At 40.7% G+C, this 12,103-nt stretch overlaps 2 protein-coding genes across 2 annotated transcripts; both read left to right on the top strand.

The window, feature by feature from the left end:
- The first annotated feature begins 440 nt into the window (after window positions 1-440).
- LOC132849192 (atypical chemokine receptor 2) lies at window positions 441-1,939 on the top strand. Its single transcript, XM_060875449.1, has one exon. The coding sequence runs from the start codon at window positions 549-551 to the stop codon at window positions 1,644-1,646; it is 1,098 nt and encodes a 365-aa protein (XP_060731432.1). The 5' UTR covers window positions 441-548; the 3' UTR covers window positions 1,647-1,939.
- Window positions 1,940-9,733: 7,794 nt separating this feature from the next.
- Window positions 9,734-11,758, top strand: LOC132849183 (5-beta-cholestane-3-alpha,7-alpha-diol 12-alpha-hydroxylase-like). Its single transcript, XM_060875437.1, has one exon. The coding sequence runs from the start codon at window positions 9,883-9,885 to the stop codon at window positions 11,419-11,421; it is 1,539 nt and encodes a 512-aa protein (XP_060731420.1). The 5' UTR covers window positions 9,734-9,882; the 3' UTR covers window positions 11,422-11,758.
- Window positions 11,759-12,103: the final 345 nt, after the last annotated feature.

The following is a 12,103-nucleotide window of genomic DNA, read 5'->3' as shown; positions in this document are numbered from 1 at the left end:
CTTTTTGTGAAATGTGTAACATATATTTACGGTTTGCTCATTGTGCATTTGTTGATTTAAAAAATATTTGTGAAACTCTTTACATTTATTTGTGGATCATAGTACATTTATTCCGAATAACGAAACAATTCTGACCCCATACAGAAGTTCCTGGTTTTCATTGATGTACGAGACAAATAACATTTGAATTAGAACTGAAACAAGTGGTGATGCTCGAGCATGAACCTGGATCTGATCTGTCCAGACATTAACCAGTCCACAATCCCCCTCTCCCAGCCTTTACATCTCACAGCAGAAGTTTGTTAGATTTATTAGATTGGTGATCTGATCATTAAAATTCATGTGAATCAGGACTTTCTGAAGGTTTTTAGGAGAACTCTGGAGGAGGAGTCCACTGATCTTCATCACATCTGCTTCATAAATCCAGCAAAGAAAGTAAAATAATAGTATCGAAATCTTTCGCTTGTGCGCGTGTGCAGCCGTGCGTGTGCGAGCGCGTGCGCTGTATAACATTTGTACGTGAAGCTCCAGCTGCACACCAGGACACCATGGATGTCACTCAGCCCGCGCGCAGTAACGAGTCGGAGTATGAGTACGATTACTCTGAGTATTACGAGTTAGACGCGCTGGCGGACTTTCGGCCGTGTGAGAAACACCAGGTGAAAAAGTTCAGCCGTTATTTCCTGCCTGTGTTTTACTCGGTCGCGTGCGCTCTCGGTCTGTTCGCTAATTTCACCCTGCTGTACGTGCTCGTGCGGAGCAAACCGGTGAGAAGGGCTCATCCCTTGTGCGTGCTGTGCGCGGACCTGCTGTTCACGTCCACTTTGCCGTTCTGGGCGGTTTACGCAGCGCGGGACTGGGTCTTCGGGGAGCGCGCGTGTAAACTCGTCACTCTGGTGTACGCGGTCGGTCTATACGGCAGCAACCTGTTCGTGGCGTGTGCGGTTTTGCGGAGCCGCGTGAACGCGCTCCGGTGTTTCCGACGCTTTGGGGAGACCACGAAGAACGTCGTATGGTGCACGTGTGTGTGGATGTTGTCATGTCTGGCCTCCGTGACACACCTGCACTTCGTGGACGAGCACCACTTCCACGGCGAGACCCACTGCACCTACCACTTCCCACATGGCTGGAAGGTCTTCATGCGCCTCCAGCTGGTTGTGCTCGTCTTTGGGATACCGTTCCTGCTCTTGCTCGGTTCCTCCGTCGTCTTGTTCCTGCGCACGCGTTCTTCAGTGTGTTCCAGAACGCTGAGATGTGCCTTCATCTCCACTGGGCTGTTCTTTGCGCTCTGGTTCCCGTACACATTGGTGATTATGCTACACCTTCTGCAGGAGCTGCACATGGTCTCGGAGTGCAGCATGAGTCTGCACCTGGACCTCGCCATCCAGATCACAGAGTGCATCGCCTTCACTCACGTCTTCATCAACCCTGCAGCATACGTCCTGCTCAACAAGCGTGTGTGGAGGGTCTTCAGGGCAAAGTTTGTGAACCCAAGGGAGTACCTACTCAACATGTCAGAGAACACAGACAGTGTGTCCAGTCAGGACAATGGCGTAGAGTTAAGGGCTCTCCAAAATTTCTCAAATCCTGAGTATGAACAAGAAAACACTGAGAAACAAGGTCACTTCTTACCACAAGCCACATAACCTTGACTGAGCTCACTAACTAGCATAAATGATGAAGAATGGACTAAAAGATTGTCAGTTGCACATCCTGCCATAAAAATGATAAACATCTACAACTGTGCTAAATAAACCACATTGTGCTGCTAATAAATATCAGTATATAAATATCAGTATTTTAATATGAATAATCATTATTTATAGCCTGTATGTAACTTGTAGCCAACTTTATATAAATATAGCCTTATCATAGGATATTAGCCACTTCCTGTTATTCATACAAAACTAACGCAATCACTTTTATGCTGAATAAAATAAATCAGTCAATATATAAACATTTCCATGTGGTTTCGGCTAGTATTTATTTTAGATCCTGTCCACATGCATGTTTTCTGTTAAAGTGGGGTTTTCCTCAGGCAGCAGAAACATTGCTGTCCCTCCCCTCCTCCAGCTCACATTTTCCTCGCTTAGAAATTAAGATGTTTGTGTCACGGAAGGAGAAACTCTGTCAGGCTGCACAACACTGACTAAACGAATTACAGTCTCCACCAAAACGACAGAAAGGAAAGGTCAGTTCATGTGTCTGTACACCAAAGACCACAGAGTTTAAAAGTCAAAAGATGGAAATCAGACAAGAGTCTTCATGATATTTATATATAGATGTATTTATACATAAAACACACAACTTTTTTACAGCATTACAACATACACCCCAATCTTAAGGCAGGCAAAAGAATTAGAACAGAAGAGTATCATATTCATGCAAATTACACTTAATATTTGGCCCAAGGTCCCTCACTTGCTATAACTGCATCAAGCCTCATTAAATCACCAAACTTCTGCATTCTTCCTCAATGATCTTCTTTTCCAGGTTTGTAGAGCAGTTTCTTTCAGTGGTTGTGTGTTTCAGGAGGTTTCTATCTTCAGTCTCCTCTTCAGGAGGTGAAATGTTACTCAGTTCAGGTCTGCTGATTGACTTGTCCAGTCTAAAACCCTCCACTTTTTGCCCTGATGAGGTCCTGCATTGAGCTGCAGTGTGTTTTGGATTGTTGTCTTGCTGCGTGATGAAGTTCTGCATAAAGAATGTTTCTGTCGATGTCCGAGATCGTTCTGCTGCTACCATCATGAGCTCCAGCATCAGATTAGTGAGAATGTTCCAGAAGCAGCCATTCAAGCCCAAGTCATAACACCACCACCAGGTTTCACAGATGAGCTCAGATGTTTTGGATCATGAGCAGATCATTTCATCCTTCACACATTCTCTCTTTCCATTACTCTGATAGAGGATAATCTCAGTTCCAGAAGTTTTGTAAATCATCTCTGTACTACTTTGTGAATTACAGTCTGATCAACTGAGTCTTACTGCATCAGCTGGTATGGCCTCGATATTTCAGCTCTCTGAGTCTTCTTCCTGTGATGGATTGTGATTCCTTCATCCTACCCTGTGAAGGTTCTTGGTAATGTCACTGACTGTTGTTTTTGGGTTTTTCTTTACAGCTCTCACAACATTTCCATCCTCAGCTGTTGTTTTCCTTAGAACACTAGTGGCTTCTTTCTATTTCAGGACTTTACAAATAGTTATATTGGCTGTGCTTGATGTGTGTACAATGTCACGGAATGAGTCTCAGTAAATTAAAGCTAAAACTCTGGTCTTATATTTAATCGTGTGAGTCTAGAACACAAAATGAACCGGTCTTGATGTTTCTGTAGTTTGGGAGAGGACTGTATTTATTGTGCTAAATCATTACCTCTAAATCAATCAATTTTTTCCTTTTAGGAAAACTCGCGCACACACACACACACACACACACACACACACACACACACACACACACTTCACGTGATCAATTCAACTTAGGTCAAACACAGCAAAATGAAATAATCATGTAACTTGTTTTCCTGACATCCAATTACTGATCAGAAGGTTCTAGTTCTTAATACAGACATCAATGGGACACAGGCCTCATTGTTTTTTTTAAATGTCCAAATGTTGTTATTAAAACAAAGGACTTTATATACTGTGTCATGCTAAACTGGAAGTGATAAACTATTCGCAACATTATCATTTTTTAGACATTATACACTCGGCCATGTTGGTGTTACAGGAGACTTTTTGCTTTGGATTTACTGCTAACTGTTAAACTGTTATAAATAAATAACTGTATGGCTCTGTGATTTAGGGCAGATTTGTCCGGGTGAATTTAGCTTATCACAGCACATCCCTTGGGCTGAAGTGGAGGATTTTCAGATAATCTGGTTGTTAACCATGTTCCAGAAATCCCACAGGATGAGATAAGATCATCAGGGACTCCTACAGTACATGTGTTGTCTTTATGTTGGCATGATGTTCTTGATGGAGGTCTGGATGCTGCAGAATGATTAGATCAACATGAGCCAGCAAATTCTGCAGTTTCAACGACTCCCACTAGCTTTAAAATGAGCTACTGTACATGTCAGCGTTCATCACCTCTTACAAAGCACACCATTTAGGGCCTCGTCACATAAACAACACATAGAGGACAATAATCATAGACTTGATTAATAAATGACATTAAGTCCTCGTTCCACAGTAGAATCAGATGCACATACTGACAATTCTGGAAAAATAATAACATATACGAAGTGTTCCAAGAAACAAATGAAGGCTTTTTCCCCTCTATGAGTAATAATGAACATTTTATTTACACACACAAAACTTACAAGATGGTTCTGTCACAACCACATTTCAGAGCATGGCCCACTTCCTAAAACATCTCTCCTTTCTGATAGTTGGAAAGATTTGCCTGATCTGTCACAGAATGAGTTCTCCTTTCATTTTTGATGTATAAACCTTTGCTGCTGTTAGTACATCGTTGTTCCTTCGAAAGGAAAAGGAAGTGTTCAGTGATTCACCAGCAGCTCTGCAGGGAAAAGGTCATTTTCCAGGAATGAAGCTCTGTAGCTAAGCAGTAAATGCTAATGACCAGAGAGACCACTGTAGGAATAATGTGTCCTTTTCTCTGAACTCCTACCAGTGTGTATTGTGTATTTTGGATAAGGATTTCACACACTTGTTGATATGTTTGGTAACAGTGGCATCTCTGGGAAGTTGAAAGAATAAGTTAATTTCAGAGTTTCTAGCTTGTTAACTATCTGCTGATGGACTCTTCTCATCTCAGTGGATTCTTGGCCATAAGACAAGATCTTATACCAACTCTCAATTCCATGAATCCTCTGCAGAACATCCTGCCTCAGACATGAGGTAACAAATATTCAGTAACAATTATCTCAGTTTTGATACAATGATACAGCAGACAGGAACATGTAGGACGTCCACTGTGCATGTTCTCAATGACGTTTTGCTGTCCATTTTGCTCACATGTACTTTCACTTTCACAGAATTTGGACACTTTCTTCCTTTCTTTTTTCTTTATTTAACCAGGTGAGGCCGTTGAGAACCAGTTCTAATTTACAATGACGACCTGACCAAGAGGCAACATAAAAACTAATACAATACACAAACACAGCGATAAACAATGACATGTAAAAACAAACAAAAAACTAAAAACAAGTACAGTGATCTTGAGTTAGTGACTGAATTGAATATTTAAAGGAAGAAAGCGATATAAATGAACTAAGCTTAAGAGTTAGCTGCAGATGATTCCAATCATATGCAGCAGAAAACTGAAAAGAGCATCGACCAAAAGACATACAGGCTTTAGGAATGCAGAAATTAAAGAATCAGCTAGAGCACAGATCACGACTTGTATTATAAACATTAAGAAGGGACTTTAAATACAAGAGGGTTTTAACAATAAGAGTTTTATAAATGAACAGAAACCAATGAGTTTGTCTGCGAGAATGAAGAGAAGATCAGTTCAATAAAGAATACAGGAGGCAATGGTGAGTGTTACGTTTACATTTACATTTACATTTACAGCATTTGGCAGACGCCCTTATCCAGAGCGACGTACATAAGTGCTTAAATCTCTGTCATTGGATACATTAATGCTGGCTCACTAAGTTACATACTTAATATACCATGAGTTTAAAACATTGTTCAAAAATACAATGAAAAAGTGTCAAAGGTTGTGTTTTTTTTTAATCATTTCATTTGTAAAATGAAGCTCCAGTCACAAAGCGGATTGCAGCATGATAGATAACATCCAGTTTATGAAGGGGATTTTTTGAAGCGGACCTATAAACTACATCATCATAATCCAATATAAGAAGTACTGTGGTTTTAACCAAAAGCTGTTTAGAGGAATGTGTAAAAGAAGATTTGTTACGATAAAGAAAACTAATACGAGATTTAACCTTTCTGACCAGTACATTTATGTGAGTTTCAAATGACAACTTGCTATGAAGCCAGATACCAAGGTATTTGTAGCATTCAACATAATCGAGTTCAAAACCATCCAAAGATAAAATTTTAGGCAGATGTTCAACATGTGGTAGATTTCTATCGAAAACCGTGCATTTTGTTTTAGTTGTATTTAAAACCAGATGAAGATTAGAAAAAGCATGTTGGATACGAGTAAAACTAGCCTGCAGTAAAGACAATGCGATGGTCATGGAAGAATGGAATGTATAAATGATAGTGTCATCTGTGTAGAAATGTACGTGAGAATCACCTGCAGCAAGAGCAATATCATTAATATAAATATTAAAAAGTGTAGGCCCCAAAATGCTTCCTTGTGGGACCCCTTTAAATAGTGGCAGGGGATCTGACTAAAACCCCTCCACCCTTACTGATTGTGAACGACTAGAACAGTAAGTCTTGAAACAGGCCAGACAGCTCTCAGAGAACCCAATATCTCTTAGCCTATCCAGCAATATTTCATGGTCCACAGAGTCAAAAGCCTTTGCCAGATCAACAAATGCAGCTACACAGTACTCCTTGTTGTCAATCGCACATATGATGTCATTGAAAACCTTAAGTGTAGTAGTGATACAACTATGATCGGTGCTCACGACCGAGCTTCTGCCATCACTGAGCTTCTACCAGGTGTGTCGTACCTCTACATTTCATAATAATAGGATGACATCTTGTTCAGGTCTTTTTGATGGCTGCAAATGCTAGTCTGGTTCTGCAGTAAAGGTGGTTCTTACATTTCTCAAGACCATAGACCAACCCTGGGCATTTTCTATTTCAGTGTATCTACAAATATACATGTAGACTCTACATTCTGTCTTGGTCATGATGCAGAAGAAGAGGTTTCAAATGGTCTCAACTTTTGAAGCAAAACACCATCTAAACCGTTTATGGAGGTGCCTCTTAATAACCTGATCTGCTTTGCTGCATCAAAGAAGTTTGTCTGCATCAAACAAATGTTTGTTGGTGTAGGTGTTGTTCTAAGCCTTTGCTTCTCATTTTCATGATGATTCACACATGAAGGAGGTCCAACGAAGCTGAGAAGCTCCATGGTGCACATTCTATTTTTCTTCACTATGACACTGATTTAAAACTGGTCATGTGTGGAGTTTAAGTCCTTTCTTTCTGATTACTCAACCTCTGATTGTCTTCTAGAAGTGAGAGCCTCAAACAGTTATGTCTCCTGCACAAGCTCTAACTTCTTCCAGTGATTTGATCACTGGAAGGATAACATACTTGAAACCATCATTATCCAGGTTCAGTTGCCAAACTCCTTGTGAGGCATCCAGATTTTTTAAATAGCTGCAGCATGACACATTTTGGGATCTGTTTTTTATTTATGTATGCTCTAAAATTTCCTTTTCCTAACCCAACAAATACCATGGTGTTTTTGATGCTTCAGTCTTCCAGATATTTCCAGTGTTGTAATCTGTATTTCATATGTATAAGGCACAAAACCAGAGCCTTATGCTTTGGGGTCCACAGAGTTTGTACCAGGTTTAAGTCCTCATGTGCTTCATCACAGAGCAGTGAATCCAGTCCTTCAGCATCATCTGAGAGGAAAAGGTGACTCACTTTGTTTTATAGTTCAGAAAGAGGTCACTTTCACTTTCCACTACTGTCTTTTAATTCAATTCAATTCAATTCAAGTTTATTTGTATAGCACTTTTTACAGTTGACATTGTCTCAAAGCAGCTTTACAGAACATAAACATAGAACAAAAGGTTAATATAAAGAATAATATAAAGATTAATATAATACAAAAATTCAAGATTAATATTAGATATATTTAAATGTGTTTGTATTTATCCCCAATGAGCAAATCTGAGGTGACTCAGGTGACTGTGGGGAGGAAAAACTCCCTTAGATGGTAAAGGAAGAAACCTTGAGAGGAACCAGACTCAAAGGGGAACCTCATCCTCATCTGGGTGACACTGGGGGTGTGATTATAAATATACAGTCTGATAAATGTTGTAGTGATGCAAAAGATCACATGGAGTTCACATCTCCTCTTTAGTATATAGTCTAACTGGAGCTGGTAGATCTCTAGATGCCTCAGGATTCTCACAGAGTCACCCTCATCTCAGTGGAGGTCCAAAATCTTCATCGGACAGAAGACAATCGGAGCTGGTACAATTTCTGGATGCATCGGGATGGGTAGAAAGAGAGAAGCAGTGGAGAGGGAGTAACGTAGCTGCTGTTCATAATATTATCAAGCACTAGATGATAATGGGCATTTGGTCAGATGTATTAGAGCACAATATTATGGGATGTATTATGTGTACGCCTGACTAAAGTGATAGGTCTGTAATCTACACTTATACTGGGAAAGTGTGTCTGAGCCCCGAACACTATCAGGAAGACTATTCCAAAGTTTGGGAGCTAAATGTTCTACTGTTCTAATGTTTACTACTACTGATTTTTAGGTCTTTTATTTCAGTGCTTTGATGCCTGTACACACGTGGACACGCCATCCAGTTTAATTTCCTGCATGTTCATTTGAATGACTATTATATAGAATAACGTAAGGTTAGTGACACCTAGTGGACAATAAACAGATTAGAAATACACGTGTCTGTCTGATTCACTGGGCAAAATATCATAAACTTCATCACTGTAGTTAATCATGACATCACCATGGAAACCCTGCTTCCATACCTCAGTGTCATTAGGATGTGTTCAGCTGACCAGCAATATTAAGAGCTTATTAAAGTTTAGACTAAAATAAGATTTATTTTTCATTTAAAATATAACATGTACCATAGTGTATGGTAGCTGAGTGTTTGTCAGATCTGTTTAAAATATTGTATGATATTTAATTAGTTTGACTCTTTTCTTCTTTAAACAATGGTTTAAAATGTAATTGGGATTAATATAGGGAATGTAAGTAAGAATTAATTAAACCGATGGTGGATGACATATTATAGTGTTATTATTCATTCATTCATTCATCTTCTACCGCTTATCCGAACTACCTCGGGTCACGGGGAGCCTGTGCCTATCTCAGGCGTCATCGGGCATCAAGGCAGGATACACCCTGGACGGAGTGCCAACCCATCGCAGGGCACACACACACACTCATTCACTCATGCAATCACACACTACAGACAATTTTCCAGAGATGCCAATCAACCTACCATGCATGTCTTTGGACCGGGGGAGGAAACCGGAGTACCCGGAGGAAACCCCGAGGCACGGGGAGAACATGCAAACTATACACACACAAGGTGGAGGCGGGAATCGAACTCCCAACCCTGGAGGTGTGAGGTGAACGTGCTAACCACTAAGCCACCGTGCCCCCCATATAGTGTTATTAATAAAATCTTAATTACTGTAGATAATCAGTCTTTTTGCTAGATTTCTTAGACGAAATGATCATCAGGATTTGGTGTGTACAATTTTTGAATAATATCATGACCCATTTTTTTTGTGTCTTTTAAAACCACTCAAACTACTTGTTAATGGAAATGAAGTTATGGTCTCAGGTGGTGTAGAAAAGAAAAGGTTTCATCTGAGTTTATGATAAGACCAAATCCAGTCTCTGGAAACACAATTCTGCACCATTCTGTATAAATGCCATATGGAGCCAAATGTCCAAAGTTGAAACTTTTTTTTACTTTTCAGAGACATTACTATGCTGAAATGATGTCATGAAGTTATTTGTGGGAGTTACCTTTCTGACTAGGAGGGTGGAGTTTCACAGAAGTGTTGCAGGAATGTGTATAAACTCATATATCCTGTTTTCGAAATCTGAGCTGACTTTCAGAGAAACATAGAAGATAAGTGTAGGGCAGAGTCTGAGCTCAACCAGTTTAAATAGAGGTCAGATAGAGTGTGAGTTCAGAACTCCACAGTACACACACCACTGAGAGATCGAGTGAGAGAGAGAAAAGGAAAATTAACAACATGAGCTTCCTGCTGCAAATTCTTCTCGCTTTGATTATCTCTCTTCTTGGGGGACTTTATGTTCTCGGAGCTTTCCGTCGTCGACGACCTGGAGAACCTCCTCTAGATAAAGGTCCTCTGCCATGGCTGGGACACGTCCTGGAGTTCAGGAGGGACACAGCAAAGTTTCTGGAGAGGATGAGAAAGAAGCATGGGGATATTTTCACTGTGCAGCTGGGAGGGTTTTACTTCACTTTTCTCACAGACCCTCTGTCCTTCGGCTCGGTGGTTAAAGAAGCTCGGGCCAAACTGGACTTTAATGAGTTCGCTAAACACCTGGTCCAGCGTGTCTTTGGCTACCATCCCATGGAAGATGACCACAAACTTATTCAGGCATCCAGCAGCAAGCATCTGATGGGTGATGGTCTGGTGGTGATAACACAAGCCATGATGAACAACCTGCAGAACCTCATGCTACACAGAATTGGGTCTGGAAGTACTGATGACAGATCGTGGCAGGAGGATGGGCTCTTCACCTACTGCTATAACATTGTGTTCCGTGCCGGGTATCTGGCGCTTTTTGGAAATGATGCAGCCAAGACTTCAGAAAGCCTGGACAAAGCAAAGGAGGTCGACCGAAAGGAGTCAGAAGAGCTCTTTTATGAGTTTCGTAAATATGATCAACTTTTCCCAAAGTTGGCTTATGGAGTTCTGGGACCTTCTGAGAAAATAGAATCAGAGAGGCTGAAAAGACTTTTCTGGAATGTTCTTGCTGTGGAGAAGATGAACACCAAAGATAACATTAGTGACTGGGTGTCTGAATCGCAGCAGATGCGTGACGAGCGTGGAATGAACAAGTCCATGCAGGACAGACACATGTTCCTGCTTCTTTGGGCGTCCCAAGGCAACACAGGTCCTGCATCATTCTGGCTTCTCCTGTATCTCATGAAGCACCCAGAGGCCATGGCGGCAGTGAAGAGCGAGGTCGATGAGGTTCTGCATGAAACTGGACAGGAGGTGAAACATGGAGGTCCGCTGATTAACCTAACTCGAGACATGCTGCTCAAAACCCCGGTTCTGGACAGTGCTGTGGAGGAGAGCCTGCGCTTGACGGCTGCTCCGGTACTCACACGGGCCGTCATGCAGGACATGAGCCTGAAAATGGACAATGGGCGCGAATACAAGATCCGCAAAGGTGACCGTGTGTCCCTGTTCCCCTACACGGCTGTCCAGATGGACCCTGAGGTGCACCCTGATCCACACACCTTTAAATACGACCGGTTCCTCACACCCGAAGGCAAGAAAAAGACCGAATTCTACAAAGGAGGAAAGAAAGTGAAGTACTACACCATGCCGTGGGGTGCCGGGGTCAGCATGTGTCCCGGGAGGCTCTTTGCCGTCAACGAGCTCAAGCAGTTCGTATTCCTTATGCTGACATATTTTGAATTTGAGTTGATGAACCCAGATGAAGAGATCCCAGACATCGACGTGAGACGATGGGGATTTGGGACGATGCAGCCGACACGAGACATCCCCTTCAGATACAGGCTCAGGTTTTAGACAAGGAAAATGTTCATGCTAATAACCTTCTACACGTTTCCTGCATGCTAGGGTTGAGTTCATTACATCATTTTTTTTGCTTTTATTAATATTTGCTAATCATTTTGTGGATCACATTCAGCACTAGTTTCTTAAAACAGTTTTTTATTTCCTTTTATAACATTCTTTTTATTATTATTAAATTCTAACCAGTTTTTAAAGAAAGTATTAACAAACATTGTCCTTATCAGTGCTCAGGAATCATAATGGCCTCATGTCAGACACTTCAGTCTGTACATAAATGCTGTAATATAAAAGATTTATTTTAATCTGATGAATAAAGATAATACTATTCTTATTACACTAGTTTTTTTTTATAATCAAAAATATGATTAGGAAATGATTAGGAAATAGAAATATTCAACTAGCACTAAACAGGACTGTAAATCTTTATTTATTTAGCTGTTTGTTCAGAAATATCAGAGAAATCCCAGCACCAGATGCTCTGAATAAACATTACTTTATTTCCATTTTCAAAATATTACATTTTTCACACCTACGTGAAAAAATTCAATAAAATACTATATTCCCTTTACATCCACAACACACATGTACATGTAAGATTCATTGTAATGCCAAAAGTTTGTGCCCCCTGACAATCACACTCATATGTGTCTGTTTTCCAAACTGTTCCACAGTCACA

The sequence above is a fragment of the Tachysurus vachellii genome, chromosome 7 (genome assembly GCF_030014155.1).
Source record: "Tachysurus vachellii isolate PV-2020 chromosome 7, HZAU_Pvac_v1, whole genome shotgun sequence".
Classification (NCBI taxonomy): domain Eukaryota; kingdom Metazoa; phylum Chordata; class Actinopteri; order Siluriformes; family Bagridae; genus Tachysurus; species Tachysurus vachellii.
The sequence above is the reverse complement of the archived record's forward strand: the minus strand, read 5'-3'. Positions and strand labels throughout refer to the sequence as shown.